General features: G+C 53.4%; 2 protein-coding genes and 1 long non-coding RNA gene across 8 annotated transcripts in view; 1 reads left to right on the forward strand and 2 right to left on the reverse strand.

Annotated features, from left to right (window-relative positions):
• Positions 1 to 1757: 1757 nt before the first annotated feature.
• LOC122206100 lies at positions 1758 to 4635 on the reverse strand. Of its 3 annotated transcripts, none has more exons than XR_006196364.1 (4): positions 4504 to 4635; positions 3379 to 3687; positions 2358 to 2472; positions 1758 to 1948 (listed from the first exon to the last, which is right to left on the reverse strand). It is a non-coding gene; the product is annotated as an uncharacterized LOC122206100 (long non-coding RNA). The 3 variants fall into 3 exon arrangements; XR_006196362.1 differs by having other exon boundaries at positions 3379 to 3463; positions 4460 to 4635; XR_006196363.1 differs by having other exon boundaries at positions 4460 to 4635.
• MPO (myeloperoxidase) lies at positions 3385 to 12962 on the forward strand. Its single transcript, XM_042914936.1, has 13 exons — positions 3385 to 3481; positions 3615 to 3708; positions 4011 to 4186; positions 4404 to 4527; positions 4640 to 4769; positions 4855 to 5061; positions 5915 to 6233; positions 8075 to 8235; positions 9476 to 9731; positions 10177 to 10347; positions 10959 to 11196; positions 11960 to 12174; positions 12864 to 12962. Exons 1-12 carry the CDS (start codon positions 3403 to 3405, stop codon positions 12165 to 12167), a joined length of 2163 nt encoding a protein of 720 aa, XP_042770870.1. The 5' UTR covers positions 3385 to 3402; the 3' UTR covers positions 12168 to 12174; positions 12864 to 12962.
• LPO (lactoperoxidase) overlaps positions 7736 to 18343 on the reverse strand; it is a 34215-nt gene continuing 23607 nt past the window's right edge. For 3 of the 4 annotated variants that reach the window (XM_042914931.1, XM_042914932.1, XM_042914930.1), the window contains 4 exons: positions 17412 to 17664; positions 16382 to 16555; positions 15142 to 15379; positions 14308 to 14955 (listed from right to left, as the gene is read on the reverse strand). In XM_042914931.1, the coding sequence (XP_042770865.1) occupies positions 14748 to 14955; positions 15142 to 15379; positions 16382 to 16555; positions 17412 to 17664 (873 nt within the window). In that variant the 3' untranslated portion in view covers positions 14308 to 14747. Of the gene's footprint in view, positions 7877 to 14307; positions 14956 to 15141; positions 15380 to 16381; positions 16556 to 17411; positions 17665 to 18343 lie in introns of those variants that run through there. The other variant, XM_042914933.1, reaches the window with a different exon arrangement.

Raw genomic sequence — 18343 nt, forward strand, 5'->3', positions numbered from 1 at the left:
TGCCACACTGCTGCGTTTGACACAGTCGTTTCCCTCACTGAGCTCCATCTCTCTCACCTGAGCTGCAAGGGGCTTATCTCTGTCCTCTTGAGCCTTGACAATTCCCCTGAAAGGGTAAGAGGACGCTAATTGTCAGAGCTGATGAGGGCAACGGGGAACAGGTGCGCTCAGGCATGGCTAATGGAAGGGTGAGGTGCAATCTTCGTGAGGCCATTTGACAATTTTTTTTTAAAAAGCCTTAAAAATGTTGCTACCCAAATATGCATCAATTTTACATCTAGAACTTCTTGCCTGAGGGAATAACTGAAGATAGGACTACAGATTTAAACCCACAGATGTTGACCCTAGTACTGCTTATAACACTGGAAATGGGAAACAACCCAAGTATCTAACAAGAGGGAATTAGTGAATAATACTGGTACTTCATATACTAGTACATAGTACTTCATACAAAATATTATGCAGATATACAAATGAACTGAGTCTATATTTATTGACATAGAGAGATGTCCAGGCTAAATTGTTAGGTACTAAAACTAGGTTGTAAGACAAAATTTAGAGTATGCTCTTATCACATTTTAAAATACATATTATATCTAGGAGCAGCTGGTTAGCTCAGTCGATTGAGTGTCTGCCTCTTGATTTCAGCTCAGGTTATGATCCCAGGGTCGTGAGATCAAGCCCTGTGTCGGGGTCCATGCTAAATGTGGAAACTGCTTAAGATTCTCTCTCTCAGGGCGCCCGGGTGGCTCAGTCAGTTGAGTGTCCAACTTTGGCTCAGGTCATGAGTTTGACTCAGGCTGGTGAGTTTGAGCCCCGCATTGGGCTCTGGGCTGGCAGCTCGGAGCCTGGAGCCTGCTTTGGATTCTGTGTCTCCCTCTCTGTCTGCTCTTCCCCCATTCATGCTCTGTCTCTCTCTCTCTCTCTCTCTCTCTCTTTCTCTCAAAAATAAATAAACATTTAAAAAAAAGAAGATTCTCTCTCTCTCCCTCTGCCCTTCTTCCCTGCTCTCTCTCTCTCTCTCCAAAAAAAAAAAAAAAAATACATATTATATCTACATATAGGATATCAAATTGTTAAATGGGGTTATTTACGAGTAGTGGGATTATGAGGAATTATTTTCTTCCTGCTTATTTGTATGAAAAATGACAAGCCTGGAAAGAAAAAATTTACCCATAACCTCACTTGATTATAAGTGATTTTGACTTATTTTTATTTTTGCTTGTGTTCTCTAAATTCTCATGAGTGGAAATATATTACTTGTAGGATTAAAAAAGTATTTTCGGGGGGCGCCTGGGTGGCTCAGTCGGTTAAGCGTCCGACTTTGGCTCAGGTCACGATCTCGCGGTCCGTGGGTTCGAGCCCCGCGTCGGGCTCTGGGCTGATGGCTCGGAGCCTGGAGCCTGTTTCTGATTCTGTGTCTCCCTCTCTCTCTGCCCCTCCCCCGTTCATGCTGTGTCTCTCTCTGTCTCAAAAATAAATAAACGTTAAAAAAAAAATTTAAAAAAAAAAAAGTATTTTCGGGGCACCTGGGTGGCTCAGTCGGTTGGCGTCTGACTTCAGCTCAGGTCATGATCTCACGGTTCCTGAGTTCGAGCCCTGCGTCGGGCTTTGTGCTGACAGCTCAGAGCCTGGAGCCTGCTTCGGATTCTGTGTCTCCCTCTCTCTCTGCCCCTCCCCCACTTGTGCTCTCTTTCTCTCTCTCTCAATAATAAATAAACATTGAAAAAGTATTTTCAAAAGTATAAAATTCTAGAATCTGATTCACAAGGAGCCACTTGTCCAAGTTCACACATAACAAGTTGTCGGCAGAGCCAGGCTGGAAGAATGGCCTCCTCCTTCATGGGCTCCACTGGGCTCCACTTCCCTCAAGTGACAGGATCTGTGGGCATACCAGGAGGGTGTTCTGGATGTGTTGCTGTCCCTTGTTCCTCGGTCAAGATGTGGTCTGAGCATAGATGACAAGAGTGAGGGCAGGAAGGTGGCCGGGGTAGGAGGTGTGGCTAGACCAAATAACAGGGGAGCCTAACAAGGGCCCAAGGAGATGGACAAACAGCCATTAGTCATGGGGTACTTGTCCTGCCTGAGAATGGCAGCTGCATTGCCAGCGTTCTTCAGGGGAAGCACTATCTCATTCTATTCCAGAGCTATCCTACAGTTTAGCCCCAGTCCTCTTAACTGCACTGACCTGATCCCAGAGAGGCCCTGGGCTGTGTCACCTAACTGACCATTAACCACATCCAGCTCTGCTGTTTCCTGGTTCCTGAAATCCAGGAGCAGGTGGCAGGAGTGCTGAAGATAGCCGGCTACCCAGAGCCCAGAAGAAAGGGGAGGAGGAGAGGGATAGAGGAAGTTACCTTGGTCCTGAGCCTGTAGCCCCCAGGCTTTCCTGTGAAATCCAACGGTCTTCAGCCAGATTTCCTGTCCCTTTAGCCTTCGCCAAGAATGGGGGGGCTGCCAAGGGCCAGCGTACTGTTGGGGGTGGGGGACAACCCCCCGAGGCTGATCAGATTGTTACTCCAAGAGTCCCCTACACCTTCCCTCCTCCTCTGGGGTCACTCTATTTCCCATAGTTCCTTAGGCTCTTGGTTCCTGACTTTTGTCCCTTTCCAAGGATCCCTGGACACTAAATTTAAACAGAACTTTGGGGGCACCTGGGTGGCTCAGTCGGTTGAGCGTCCAACTTCAGCTCAGGTCACGATCTCACGGTTTGTGAGTTCGAGCCCCGCGTCAGGCTCTGGGCTGATGGCTCAGAGCCTGGAGCCTGCTTCCGATTCTGTGTCTCCCTCTCTCTCTACCCCTCCCCCATTCATGCTCTGTCTCTCTCTGTCTCAAAAATAAATAAACATTAAAAAAATAAATAAATAAACAGAATTTTGGAGGGGGGTTAGTTGCCTATACACCTGGGGACAACAATTGTCCAGGCACACAATGGGAGCTGAGAAACTCGGGTGGAATGCTAAGTTCAAAGGCTGGGCACAGTTCTGGTCTCTCCTTTCCTGTCCCTCTCTCCCATAGAAGCGATCACCTTCTGGGCACCCCAACCCCAGTGGGGGAGGAGAGAGCGTTTAGTCTCCAGGGGCGGGTTTTGTCTGCCCCCCCACTCCCCCATCCCCCACCCCCCCACTGAGCCTAGAGGACATAAAGGCCTGGATTCAGCTGAACCGCATGGCCAATGCCAGGTGAACTTCAGAGGTGAGGTCCTGAGGGGCTGAGAGACTGAAGCTGGTGAAAGAGGCGTGCTGTGAACCCCTCCGTCCAGGAGGTAGGCAGGACCCATGGAGGTTGGACAGGGGTATGAAGGTGGGAGTGAAGGGCCAGAAGGAGAGGGATGGTGGGGCTCTCTTCTCCCGAATGCACTGTGGGCTTTGGACTTACTGGGCTTGGGGTCTTGTTGCAGAGATGAAGCTGCTGCTGGCGCTTGCAGGGCTCCTCCTGGCCATTCTGGCGGTGCCCCAGCCCTCTGAGGGTGCCGGTCCAGGTAACAGGGCAGAAAGAAGGGGAAAAGGTGGTGTGTTGGGGGTGGTTGTGAGTCCCAAGGATCCCTTTCCTCAGCGCAGGCCACCCCGGCTCTGGGGCCTATTCCTGACTTATGTGACTCCTGTTCTGGACAGCTGTCCCGGAGGCGGTGGAGACCTCTGTGGTGCTGACCTGCATGGAGGAGGCCAAGCGGCTAGTGGACACGGCCTACAAGGAACAGCGGGAGAGGTGGGTTACTGGGCACTTCCCAGCTCTGGGGAAGGCTGCCCCAGGTCTTTCGGAGAAGGAACTTGATGCAGGGACTTCGTGGGTACGGATGGGACCCTCTGTCTGCCTGTCAGTCTTTGTGTCTTTGGGTTTGAGAACATCACTCCCCATGGCCTTGCCTCTGTCTGGATACCCAGGTCCGTAGTCCGTTTATAAACAGAAACCTGCTTCCTGTCCGTGGGTCTGTCTCCACTGTCCTGCGGGCTCTGCTGAGTGTCTCTGCCCCCACCTTCTGTGGCCTCACTCCTCCCTTCTGCAAACAGCATCAAGCAGCAGCTTCGCAGTGGCTTGGCCAGCCCCATGGATCTCCTGTCCTACTTCAAGCAGCCGGTGGCAGCCACCAGGACAGCCGTGAGGGCTGCTGACTATCTGCATGTGGCCCTAAGCCTGCTGGAGAGGAAGCTGCGGCCTCTGCGGCCAGGGCCCCTCAACATCACCGGTACCGTTGCCCCTACAACCTCAGTCTCCTGCTCTACTCGGGACCTCAGGCATCTCCCAGTGCCCCCCTCCGTCCCCCCCCCCACCCCGTCTTCCCGGGGGGAGGCTCAGGCACATCGGAGTCTCCTCTCTGTGCCCCCAAATCAAGGCTCCCCAGCTTAGGATAGGAAATGGGGGGGAGGGACTCAATTCCCACATCCCTCTTTCCCCGGCCTCAGACGTGCTGACACCCGCGCAGCTGAATCTGCTGTCCAAGTCCAGCGGCTGCGCCTACCAGGACGTGGGGGTGACGTGCCCCGAGAACGACAAGTACCGCACCATCACCGGGCAGTGCAACAACAGGTGCTGCTGGCTGGGGGCGGCCCCGGGGCGGGCGGCGGACGCGGGGTCGCGTCCGGGTCCCCCACCGGCCCGTGGCGCTACGTCGTGTCAGCGCCCCGTCCGATCACTGCAGACGCAGTCCCACGCTGGGGGCCTCCAACCGCGCCTTCGCGCGCTGGCTGCCGGCCGAGTACGAGGACGGCTTCTCGCTGCCCTTCGGCTGGACGCGCGGGGTCAAGCGCGGCGGCTTCCCGGTCCCCCTGGTGAGCACCGGCCGACAGAGGGGGCGAGGCCGGGCCCAGAGGCGCGCGGGGCCCCAGGCGGCCCCTGACGCCCCGTGTCCCGCAGGCGCGCGCCGTCTCCAACGCCATCGTGCGCTTCCCCACGGAGCAGCTGACCCCGGACCAGGAGCGCTCGCTGCTGTTCGTGCAGTGGGGCCAGCTGATCGACCACGACCTCGACTTGAGCCCGGATCCCGGCGCCCTGGCGTCCTTCATCACTAGTGTCGACTGCAAGACCAGCTGCGAGCAGGAGCCTCCCTGCTTCCCGCTCAAGGTGCTTCCTCCTTCCTGCCCCGCCGCTGCCTGCCCGGTGGGGATAGGGGCCATGATTCCTGCAAGCGGCCATCTCCCTCTGTGCTGAACCCCTTCCCCAGCTCCTGAGTAAGGTTCACCCTGCTCACCCACTCCCCTCCGCCTCCCTGGCGCAGGACCTTCCTGCCTCCCTCCAACCTCCGCGTGTAGGTGCCGCGTGTTCAGTCCCCCTTTCCTCTGACCAGAGAGGGGCACCTTCCCGCATCCGGGCACATTGCACAGGGCCTGGGCTGTCCATTGCTGGAGGGCTGGAGGGCTGGAGGGGAGTGGGAGAGGAGAGAAAGGAAGGAGAATGGCAGAGAGAGAGAGAGAGAGAGAGAGAGAGAAGAGGAGAGATAGGCAGGGGCCAGAGTGAAAGACAGGAAAAGGTCGACGGGGAAGGGTGGGGGGGGGCAGGAAAAGAAAAGGAAGAAAAAGCCAACTGCGAGTGTAGGGACTGCATCCAGAGAACAGGGGAGGGAGGGGCAGACTGGGGGAGAGAAAGAGGGAGAGAAAGTTAAGGTGAGGACTGGCTGGCTCTTCTTCCGGGGGTGCACATCCCCCATTCCAGAGTCCTGGTCATCACCCCTTAGCTCAGAAGCACTCTGCAGGTGCAACCGCAGACGGGGATCGTCCGTGGGACTTGAGAGGCCTCCCTGCCGGCTGAGGGCGGCCAGAAGTCCTGAGGAACCCGTTGTGGTGTCTGGGTCTCCCTGTCTGGTCCTGGGTTCCAGGCTGCTTTGGAGGTGGGATCAAGGCCTTGGGGTGGGGGGTGGACCGGGGGAGAGCCACTCTGTCCCTGCCCTTGGTGAGCGGGGCTTGTCTATGTGTCACAGATCCCACCAGATGACCCCCGCATCAGGAACCAGCGTGACTGCCTCCCCTTCTTCCGCTCCTCCCCAGCCTGCACAGAGAGCAATATCACCATCCGCAACCAGATCAATGCGCTCACCTCTTTCATGGACGCCAGCATGGTGTATGGCAGTGAGGACCCTTTGGCCACTAAGCTTCGAAACCTGACCAACCAGCTGGGGCTGCTGGCCGTCAACACCCGCTTCAGTGACAATGGTCGGGCCCTGCTGCCCTTTGACAACCTGCATGATGACCCCTGCCTCCTCACCAACCGCTCTGCGCGCATCCCCTGCTTCCTGGCAGGTCAGCCACGAGTAGGAACTTGGGCTGGTGCATGGGCACACCCTGCTGGGGGCGGGGGTGCTGTTTGTGACTCTGTCCTCATCAACTTCATGATACTAATCCAGTTGCCTTGGTAACAAGTTGGGTGGAGCAAAAACCAAAACCAAAAAGCAGACCAACCCCCACCCCCAAACCAAAACCAACAAAAAACAAAAACAAAAACAGAACAAACCTAAGAAGGAGACCCAGGGATAGCCAAGGAGCTTCTTTTCCATCTGTCCATCCCTTTCTACATCTCTCCCTTTCCCTCTGGACTCTGCCAGAGAGTTGAGTCCCCAGGGACAGGCAACTAAGGAGACATGGCACCCTCACTCTCTAGAACTGCATCATCCACTATGGTAGCCACTGGCCACACATGGCTATTTGTATTTACACTTAAGTTAATTAAAATGAACTTAAGTTAAATTAACTTAAAAGTAAAATTCAGTTCCTCTGCTGTACTAGCCACATTTCAAGCATTCAATAACTTCATAGGCTAGTGGCTCCCATATAGGGCAGCACAGATGTAGAACATTTTCATCAATTCAGAAAGTTCTATGGGACAGTGCTGCTCCAGAATATCACCTCCTGCCATCTTGATTCCCTGTAATTAGAGAAGGTGAGATTTTAAATTTAAATACCTGGAAGCCCTGGGGATATGGTTGGAGCAATAATGGTGCCCATGCCCAGAAACTTCCAATGTTTTTTACTGTAAATCCAATAGTGGATCAAAAAAGGTCCTGAGGCCCTTCCCTCTGGCCTCCCAACTTCTTCTCCTGATGGCTGGCTCCCCGTGACCTCTCCCCCGCTGGTCCTGGGCATGAGGATCCAGGTCGGCTCCTGTGAGACTTTTCTGGGCTAGTGAAGGAAGAGCAGCACTCCTCAGCGACCTATGGCTGCCTCCATCCTGGTGTTGAGCCACATGTCCTGGGTCTGGATCATCGTGCCCTCTGGCAGCTCATGGGATGGTAAAGCTGCTCCCAGAGTTTCTTTCCCACCAGCCTCTAGAACTTATAAAGACTGAACCCAGTGTCCTGCTAAACGGGCCTGGTCCTAACTCTGGCCCTTCCAGAGAAGGCTTGGGGAGGACTGGAGGGATTAGGGGTCTCACTTGGTTTTCTTTTTTTTTTTTTCTAACAGTCTCAGATGTGGACTGTAAAAATCTACCCTCCACCCCGTTCTCTGGAGCCCGAGCAGGCTGCAAATTAGCATGTAGTAAGGGCGAGGATGGCAACTCTGATCAGGTGGCTAGTGGCTTTCTAGAGTCCTGTGTTAAGAAGAATTCTGAGGTTGCTTCCAATTTTAGCAGGAGAGAGTGCTGTGATCATTAGCTATGTCGGACATGGGCATGGAAGTAAGGAGTGCTAACATGCATGCTACTTTTTGGTCTGGCCTGAAGCAAGAGAATAAGTCAACCAAGCAATGTTTACGGATCTCCTGCTTTGTAGAAGGCACTGTGTTAAACTCCATGTGTCTGTGTGTGAGTTGGGTGGAGGGTCAGATACAAAAAGGGACAAGCCATGGTCTTTGTCTTCAAGGAGCTCCCAGTCTCAGGCATTAGAAGGTGGCAAGTCATGAGGCAGATCTGATGCCTATTGAATGAGCATCTCCAAGCAGCAGTGCCCCTAAACAGAGGAAGAATTTATCATGGTGGACCAGGGCATCAAGGGGGAACCTCCTGGAGGAGGTGTAAACTGAACATGGTGTGGAAAGATGGATGGAACAAAGTCTGGGTTTCAGATCTTGGCTGGGGAGGGGGTCTTTGTGGAGCAAGTCCTTTCTGATGGGGTCTTAGGAATGACAGTAGCTTTTGCTTCCCCAAGGGGACCCCCGCTCAAGTGAGATGCCCGAGCTCGCCTCCATGCACACACTCTTTTTGCGGGAGCACAACCGGCTGGCCACACAACTCAAGCGCCTGAACCCAGGCTGGGATGGAGAGAGGCTCTACCAAGAAGCTCGCAAGATAGTGGGAGCCATGGTCCAGGTATGCCGTCCTGAGTATTGATGATGCCAGGGATGTGGCAGGCTTGGGATGCAGATGTGCCTCTGCCACATCCTAGCTGTGTGACTTTGGGCCAGTGTTTTGAGCCTCAACATATTCATCCACGACACTGTAAAGATTAAATGATATATATGAAAACACCTGGCAATACTGAGTGCCTGATGAAGGTTACTTGCCTTCCATCCTCTCTCTCCTAGGCTTGCTCCTATTTCTTCTTTCCTGTCCATTGGGATGGTTTTGGGAGAATTAAAGGGGTGGGTCTGAAGTGCCTGGTGTGTAGCAGCTGGTCAATAAATGCCTCTCCTTTTCTCTCCGTGCCCCCGCCCCTCCCGCCCCCCCCCCCCCCCCCCCCCCCGCGTCTCCTGGCTCCTTCACCCACTCACCTCTTCATTTGGCTCTATCATAGCTCACCCAATCTCCTCACCTTTATTTACCCCTGCAAAATGTTCCTGGTTCTCTCTCCCAACTTTTGATACTTCAATACCCTCATCCTCTCCCCAAGACGTAAACACACACACACACACACACACACACACACACACCTGCGTGCATGCACGCACACACCTTTTCAATACTCTCAGACTCCAGAGAGGGAGAGAGTTGCAGGTGCTGAGGGTAAGTTTTTGCTTTGCACCAAGAACTTAAGTGAGATTCATTTAAGCCTCACAGAAAATTCCAGGCTCTAGAATCAAGAGTGAGACTGTTCCATATCTTCTCTTTTCACTGAGGAAATCATCTAGGGTGGCCCTTTTCTTTTTTGCCTCCCCCACCTCCACAAACGTATGGAACCTTACTGTGAGCCAAGTGCTTGCTAGGCACTGAGTAATTTCCAGAGAAATGAGCTACAACCCTTGTCCTCAGGAGCTTATAAATTAGGAGAAGCAAAACATTAATAACTCAAGGGCAAAGGAACTATTGACTAAGAAAGCCCTTTGTTATTTAATCCTTTAAGTCAGAGGGCAGCATAATTATCCTTAATTTACATTTGAGTAACAGTAGCTCACAGAGGTTAATAACAGGCCCAAGGTCACACAGAAGGTAAGCAGTAGAGCTCTGTTTATAAGCCACCACTCAGAAGCCACTCTGTTGGACCCAGGTCCAGTGCTGTGGGAGACAACCCTGGCCATAGTCAATGGAGGGGCTCCCCAAGCCAGGAGTGCAGGTGGAGACTCTGTAGAGAAGGTGGCGTGGAGAGGCCACTCTGAGCGTGACTTTTCTTTAGATCATCACTTACCGGGACTACCTGCCCCTGGTGCTGGGACCACAGGCCCTGAGGAAGTACCTGCCGCGCTACAAATGCTACAATGACTCGGTGGACCCTCGAATCTCCAATGTCTTCACCAATGCCTTCCGCTATGGCCACACCCTCATCCAACCTTTCATGTTCCGCCTGAATAACCAGTACCAGCCCATGGGGCCCAACCCCCGAGTTCCACTCAGCAAGGTCTTTTTTGCTACCTGGAGAATAGTGCTGGAAGGTGAGCAGGACCTAGGCCAGGAGACAGTGGGCTGGCAGCCGAGGATGTGGTGGGGTGGGCTTGGCTGCAGGAAGCTAGGACAGGAGAAATACTCTGCCTTCCATCCTTGGGGATCCTATCTGACTTTCCAGCCTCGGTTCACCTGACTGCTTCTGTATATAATAACAAAGGGTGGGGTGGCTTGTAGGGAACTGGCTTCTTCTCGGGGACCCAGGAGACCAGGGCCTGAGTGCATCCCAACTTGCAAGTCTGAATGGCATTATACCTTGAGATCTCGATTCCCTGGTGAAGACCTGCCCACTGGGGTGACCTTGGCACCAGGAGCTGCATGTGCCCAGCCCTCTTCTGCCATCCCCCAACTGCACCCGGGACTTAACCCTGAGTCCAGTCTGAGCTCTGGATATGGAGCCAGATCCTTCCTCAAGTCTTGCTCCTCTTGTCCCAGGTGGTATTGATCCCATCCTTCGGGGCCTCATGGCCACCCCTGCCAAGCTGAATCGCCAGAACCAAATCGCGGTGGATGAGATCCGGGACCGGTTGTTTGAGCAGGTCATGAGGATCGGGCTGGACCTGCCTGCCCTGAACATGCAGCGCAGCCGGGACCACGGCCTCCCAGGTGAGGGGGCTGCAGGAGCCTCCCTGCCCCCCACCACTCTCTAGCCCTGCCCTCTCCAGTGCCCCGCAGCTGCCCAAGCTTCCCCACTGGCTGGAAAACTGTCTACATCACATTTCATTTTGCTTCATTTTACATGAACTTTGAGGGGAAGAGGTTATCATCACTTCCATTTTACTGATGAGCGAACTGAGGCTTGGAGAGCTTCAGAACCTGCCCAGGCTCTTCTCCAGCCAAATCAGGGATAGAGCTTGAATTTGAACCCAGGTCAGCCTAACCCCAAAGCCTGTGCCTACATTATGGGACAGCTAGTGTGGCTGAACCTTCTAGACACACTTCAAGCCTCAGATCTGAGATCTTCAGAGGGGGACAATGAGATGTCCCTATTCTTGGACCCCGCGGGAGTTCCGGGCAGTTTTGGGTTTTCCTCACAGTGGGAGGGCAAGGGAAAGAGAAGAGTCTTGGCCCCTCAGTTCAGGGTTCTCTCGGGGCTTAGAGCCTGGGAGAAGCCCCTCCGTGGCCTCTCCCTCACGTCCCTCTGTATGTGGCCACGGCGTGTTGGGGAGGTGAGTTTTGCGGAACCCACCCACAGCCCCCGCTCCCCGCCCCCGCAGGGTACAATGCCTGGCGGCGCTTCTGTGGGCTCCCGCAGCCCAGCTCGGTGGGCGAGCTGGCCACAGTGCTGAAGAACCTGGGCCTGGCCGAGAAGCTGATGCAGCAGTACGGCACCCCCGACAACATTGACATCTGGCTGGGTGGTGTGGCCGAGCCTCTGGAGCCCAACGGCCGTGTGGGCCCGCTCCTTGCCTGCCTCATTGGGACCCAGTTCAGGAAGCTCCGAGACGGTGACCGGTGAGGCATGGCGAGCAGTTCAGGCCCGCCGTGTGGTTGCAGGCCTATTCCCCAACCTCTTGGGGCCCTGACTTTCTCCTGTGAAGTGAGGGGCAGGAAGGAATCCGTGACTTTCCAGTGTGTTCCGGGGCCTCAAGGTCATCCCTAAATGCGCCCTGAACTTGCTGGGGTACAGCAAGGAGGGGCCTGGAGCCATGGGTGTGAAGGGAGACATAGAAACTGCAAGTCTTACCGATGCCTTCCCTGGTTTCAGGGTGCCACCATACAGCAGTCACTCACTGCTGAACGGTCTCCAAGCCTCTCCTACTAGTGTCGTTTCATCGTGGCCCTGACATGTGTCGTACCCGGTTCTTACCTAGCCTGTATTGTGCCCTTGGGAAGATTAGAGAAAGGTGTCCCTCTCTGGGTGGACACATTATAAACCAACCCCAAGATTCTTTCCACCCCCATGGTCACAGCCCTGGGCCAGGGCACAGGGGTCCGTGAGTGTGGGCCCAGCTCCCTGTGTAGCGGGGGGGCCTCCGAGGCCACGGGGTGGGGGGTGGAGGCAGAGGGGAGGCAGCCGGGCAGCTGTGCTTTGTACTGTGAGGAGGGCACCACTCCTTTGAAAACCCCTGGGCTGCCTGAGGGCCTGGAGCCATCTCCTGCTGTGGAGCGGGTGTGTGTGCTGGTCCTCTTCCATCCAGGGAGCAGCTCAAGCCCGCTGATGCCTTCCCAGCCAAGGACAGCCTCGGGTGCAATGTCCCTGGGTATCACCATGCAGGTTTTGGTGGGAGAACCAGGGCGTGTTCACCAGGCAGCAGCAGCAGGCGCTGGCCAAGATCTCCTTGTCCCGCATCATCTGTGACAACACGGGCATCACCACCGTGTCCAGGAACAACATCTTCATGTCCAACATGTTCCCCCGGGACTTTGTCAGCTGCAATACACTCCCTGCATTGGACCTGACTCCCTGGAGGCAGAGTGACTAGAGGCTGAGTAAGGGGGTATGGTGGTGAGGTGAAGCTTGGGCGTCCCTGGGCTGGCCCACTGGGACCACAGGGATTTCCCTTCCCTAGGTGAGCCCGTCCCTGTTCTGACCAAGAACATGAATGACTAGACATTCATTCATGTGTGTGTGTGTGCGCATGCATATGCAACGTATATAAATTGCATTTCATATGTGTGTGTTTCCTGTGAATGTGGGTAGTGTTTTGTGTGCTGCGTATATGTGTCATTTATGTGAGTGTGTGTTTGCTGTTTATGTATTAAGTATAGGGAAGATACTAGAATGGATACAAGCTCAGGAGCCAGATTGCTTACGCGAAAATCCTGACTTCGCAGCTCTCCACTGTGTGACTTGAACAAATTACTCGACCTCGCTAAGCTTGAGTTTTCTTCTTTGCTAATAAAAGCTGTCTTGGCTCGTTAGTGGCCCCACTTACATCCTCTAGTTGTTTACCAAACACTTACTGACGGGCACTGTGTAGGCCTGAGAAACATTCAGGGAAAGTCGGACACTTTCTGTCCTCGGGGAGCTTACACTTGACAGTGAACCAGTGACCCCTGGAGGAACGGCCATTAGCAGTTAGGGTGTGCGTGGTGGGTGAGGTGTGGGCCCAGGTGAGCAGGACTCAGTTGGTGGCTCCCCGTTTGCTTCCTCACACTGTTCTCTTGCTTATTCACAGGAGCCCACCTGGAGAGGAACTGGGACGCACTGGCCCTTTTGTGCCATTTGTTTGTACCTGACGTCTATGATAATAAAACACCACTGATGGGAACCTTTACTCTGTCCATGTCTGCTGTGGGGCTGGAGCCTCAGCATGAGGCTTGCTCCGGGATCTCAGTTTGAACCAGTGTGGTCTGTGCCCGTAAACTGGGGGTGAGGTATCGAGGAGCTGTCCTTTGACCCACACATGGAAGGCAGTCAATTCTCAGAAGCCTCCGGGCCAGGTCAGACCATCCTGCCTCTCACCTTCCACCCACGCCACCCCGGAGAACAGAAACAGTGGTCCCCAGGCCCTTATGTTCATTTATTGCTCTGGCAAATACTTGCTACGTGCTCACTCTGTGTCAGGAACAAAACACTGTGTCCCGCGGGAGAGAAAGAACAGAGGTGTCATGGGAAAGGAGGTCCTTCCCAGATGATGGGGCGCCTCTGGATCCTGCACCCCTGCAGCCTGGCACGGTGGTTCAGAGGCCCTCAAGACAGTAGACTCCCTCTCAGTCTTGGCTTCATGTAGCCAGTTTCCAAGAGCAGAGACATCAGATGGCTGGGCCCAGGAGGACAGGGCCAGAGCTGAGGGAAGGGAAGGAGCGTATTTCTCAAATAATCTTGCCTGGAACTTGAACCCTATGTCTGAGACTGGTTGATTCTCCCCTGCCTCTCTGGCTCCCTTTCCCTGGCAGCTGGGAGCCTGAAGGTGTGCAGGATGCTGAGGCTTATGTACCCATAGGAGCCCCAGGCCACAATAGGACCTCCCATAGCAGGAGAAATACTTCTCTCCATTTCACTGATGATGAGAGGGGCGCTCAGAGAAGAAAGAGACTCATCCAAAGGCTTGAAGAAGTGGGTGCCAGAGCCAGGACTGCAGCCAAGTCTTCGGGGTCCTGGGCTCCTCCCACAGGGTGGCTCCATCCACTCCACCAGTCAGGGGATCTGGAGGTGCTGACTGGGCTGACCTTACCCGGAGGGTCATTTTAAAAGAACACATGAATATGTATTGGGCAGCAGTACAAGGAACATTCTGGCCATGCCCCTTCAGAGATCTCACAGGCTCCAAGGACTGCCCTAGAAGAAGGAGGTATTTCCCAGAAGGATTTCTGGAAGAAAAATCAACTTTAGCTGTAGGATTATCCAGGCTGGGACAACCTTTCTGTTTGACCCCTTGATGGCACTTCAAACCCTCTCCCTCAATCTACGGCCATTGTTTCTTTCCCCAGGAGCCCCTTGCCTTCCACTTTTCTTAGAGAACTCTGAAATTTCACCAAACCATGCCTTCTTGCCCCACAGACCCATGCACACATCTTAGTGGTAAGACGTGTCTGCACTGTAAACATCTAGTTACTTATTTGGCAGTGGTCCCAAGGCCTGCTTTTGGAAGGGAACAGTGTCACTGCCACCATCATCAGTCAATCATCAGATGTTTATTGAGCCCTTGCTGTGTGCTGAGCATCATGCTTGATGGCACGGGGGACACTGGGAAGCAGACAGAAGTCTCTGGCTCAAGGAGCTCACAATCTAGTTTGAAAGGAGAGGAAGAAAGTTAAGAGTGCAAAGACCATGGCCTCAGTCAAGACTTGCCGCAGGGAGAGGATGGGTGACATCCCACAGACAGAGCAGATGGCATGGAAACAGTGGGATTCAGGTGGAAGAGCTGGAAAGGCAGAGGTGCTGGCCTTGGGTTTGAGCGAGGTGTGCATCTGGTGAGTGTCAAGAAACCCAGTTGAATAGAAGGCCCTGGATGGGGTGTGCAGCTCTAAGGGACGGGGTCACTGAACTTGCCTGAAATGGCATCATGGACCAAAGGGAGCAAAACTGCACAGTGTGGGAGGCTGGGAAATCTGGGCCCCTAATTCTCTACTGAGGCCCAGGGTGAAAGGTCCAGCTTGTCAATGGCTGAGCAATCCACAAAGCCTTGAGGGTAGTTGTTGGCCTGGAATGGGTGCCGTGGGACCTTGGTGATGCGGGTGTTGTCACAAACAAGGCGTGAGAAGGACATTTTCTGTAGAGAGTCCTGCTGCTTCTCAGTGAAGACCCCAGGGTTCTCCCACCAGAATCTGCAGAGACAGAAGCAGGGTCTGTCCACACAGCTCAGGCGGTGGCCCCTCCCTCCCCACTGTGCCAAAGGGGAAGGAAGGAGGTCACTGGGAACACTCTGAGGTCTGGACTAGTCCTCACACAGGACTTGTCCACATCGCAGAAGGGTCTGCTCACCCCTGCCTTCCTCACAAGGTTTCACTTGCCTGTCTCCATCACGAATCTGCTGGAACTGCTTCCCCAGGAGGCAGGCCAGGAGAGACCCCACTCGGCCCCTCTTTACCAGGGGCTCAGCAATTGCCCCAACCCAGATGTCAATGTTGGCAGGGGTCCCGTAGAGATCCAGTAACTTCTTAGCCAGCCTCTTGTTCTTCAGCACAGCATCCAGCTCCTTGAGTGTCCGGGGCTGTGAGAGGTCACAGAAGCCTCTCCAGGAGTTGTACCCTAGGCAGAGGGGCTGACGCTGTCTCATCCCAGGAGCTTCTCACCACAGCCCCCCTTGGGGACATACCTGCCCCAGCTCCATCAGCCCCAGAAAGTCTGGACTCCTAGCCTTTGGGACGGGGTGAGCAGGGATCCATTGTTTTACACTCGCGGTACTTCAGGCATGAGACGGCTAGCGGGTTATGTGGTGCTTACTATGGGTCCAGGCACTATTCTAAGCGCCATAAAAATATGTAAATTGAAGAACAGAGATGTTCAGTAACTTGCCTAAGGTCACATAACTAGAAATGGCACAGCTGGGACTTGAACCCAGGCAGTTTGGCTCTTAATTACTACATTAAATTGCCTTTCATGGGTATAAAAGAAAGGTCCGATAGTCATTGGTTTCTCTCTATTGTCCTCTCTCTCTCTCTTTCTCCGTCTCTCTATTTTAAGTTTATTTATTTTGAGAGAGAGAGCTAGCATGAATGGGGGAGGGGCAGAGAGAGAGAATCCCAAGCAGGCTCCACACTGCCAGCATAGAGCCCAATGCAGAAGTTGAACCCATGAAGCCATGAAATCATGACCTCAGCCAAAACTGCAAGTTGGATGCTGAACCGACTGAGCTACCCAGGAGCCCCTCTATTCTCCTCTCCTGATTCATCTCAACACAGGCCCTACTGATCAGTCATCTGAATCGGCACTAGACATATATTATCTTTATCATCGCTGCTCTAGGTCTGTGACTTTTCTGGGATTTTAAACTGGTTTTACAAGTCAGTTGTTGATCTCTTTTTCATTTGAGGAGCTCCAAGATGGTATCAGATATGTTCTCTTGTCTCCACATTAGGGAAAATGGAAGATGCCATTTCACAGATGAACAAAATGAATTTTAAAAACTGGTATCTCTGCCTTATGTTTTAGAATTGGTCAGATCCTTAGGGTTAATGGAAGGGAGTCCCCAGGAACCCCAGAAAGAAGCTAAACGTTCCCTGGGCCAGACAGGACCTCAGGCCCACTCACCGGGCATCCCGTGGTCTCGACAGCGCTGTATGTTGATGGCGGCCAGGTCGAAGCCGTGGATCTTGTGAGTGGGCTGGAAAAGCTTGCTGCGCAGTTCTTCTGTTATCATTTTATTCTGATTCATCAGCTTGGACTTCTTGGCCAGCAGGCCCCTGACCAGAGGGTCAATTCCACCTGCAAAGGAGAGCCAGAGGCCGTCCTGGGGATGTGGGTAGCGTGAAGCTATCTTCCACTGCTGGCCCCTCCCCCTCCACTAGACATTTCTTCTCAGTAAAAGTAGGGCCAGCTGAACATCAGCTTGGAGGCCGGGAGAGAAGAGCAAGGTGCAGCCTGCAGGGTATGCTGGGGTTGGAGGGCAGTCCAGACTGCCTGCCTGGGGCCTGGGGTGGGGAAGACAGAGGCATTACAGGGGCAATGGCCTGCCTATAAGCTTCAGAAGTTTTCTGGAGCTCTAGCTCAGAAAGCCTGCTCCTTCTCCTTCCATATGTTCCCCCCAGGAACTTGGAAGTATGAGAAGAGGTGGCGGAAGCCTACAGAGAATGGCCCTGACTTGTGAGGCCTGAAGCAAAGCCAGTTGCGACACAGCCCAACTCAAGGTAAAGGGGAGCTGGGGCCAACCTTTGGCACGTGATGGAGGTAGGAAGACCTAGAGGAGAGCAGGAAAGAGCAATTTATTTCCCAAGCCCATGAATTCTTTGTACAGGGGTCAGAGAAGCCTGAGGCAGGGAAAGCCCAGGCACCTTCGAGGCCAGAGGAGGAGAGAAAGAATAATAACTGATATATATCGACCACTCCCTGTGTGTCAGGAACCATTGTGGGGTGCTCTCACATTTATGCCACTTAATTTTTTGTATATCCTAGTGAGATAGGTACCATCGTCCCCATTTTACAAATGAGGCTCAATGAGGTGAATTCACTTGCCCAAGGTCACGGGGGAAGTGCCTGGAGTCTGGCTTCTACGCCAGGCTTCCCTAGAAGCAGGCCGCAGAGTGAGACTGCCCGGTGACAGTGCTTCCCCAAAAGGACGTACCCTCTTTGACCATCCTCCAGGTGTTGAAAAAGAGGGTGTGCAGGGGGAGCTCTGCTTCTGGACCCCAAGGCTGATAATTCTCATCCAGGCGGGACATGGTGGAGGGGACCTCCGAGTGGCCAAAGCGGAAGGCAAAGGTGAAGACATTGGAGATTCGGGGGTCAGCAGATTGGTTGTAGCCTCTGTATGGAGGGAGCCACTTCTGCATCTCATCACCGAGCACAATGGGTAGATAGTCCCTGAAGGTGATAATCTGGAGGGGGTGGGGATACATATCATGAGGAAAGGGTAAGAGAACACTTAAATCTCCGCAGAGTGAGGCTGGAGGAAGCTGCAGCTGAGGGGGATGAGTGTTCAAAAATCTAGGAGGGCAAATGGATAGCATATGTGCCCATTTCCCTTCCTGTGACCATAGCAGACATTGCTAATTGATCATGACCCTCTTTCTGCTGGCCGCTCGTGTTATAGATGGAATTGTGTCCCTTCCAAAGTCATATGTTGAAGCCCTAATGTGACTGTATTTGGAGATAGGGCCTATAAAGAGGTAATTAAGGTTAAATGAGATCATAAGAGTGGGGCCCTCATCCAGTTAGGACTGGTGTCCTTATCAGAAGAGAGAGAGAGAGAGACTAGGGAGGTACACATACAGAGGAAAGACCATGTGAGGACACAGAGGGAAGGCGGCCATCTGCAAGCCAAGGACAGAGGCCTCAGGAAAAATAAAACCTGCTGATACCGTGGTCTTGCAGCCTCCAGAACTGTGAGAAAATAAATTTCTGTTGTTTAAGCCTGTTGTTAATCAGTCTATGATATTTTACTATGGCAGCCCAAACAAACCAATATAAAACCTTAACTCAAATCATCTTTAGGTAGATACTTTTCATTCCTTGGATGATTTCCTACCAACATCTCCAGCAGCAAGATTTCTGGAT

Source organism: Panthera leo, chromosome E1 (genome assembly GCF_018350215.1).
Source record: "Panthera leo isolate Ple1 chromosome E1, P.leo_Ple1_pat1.1, whole genome shotgun sequence".
NCBI classification, from domain to species: domain Eukaryota; kingdom Metazoa; phylum Chordata; class Mammalia; order Carnivora; family Felidae; genus Panthera; species Panthera leo.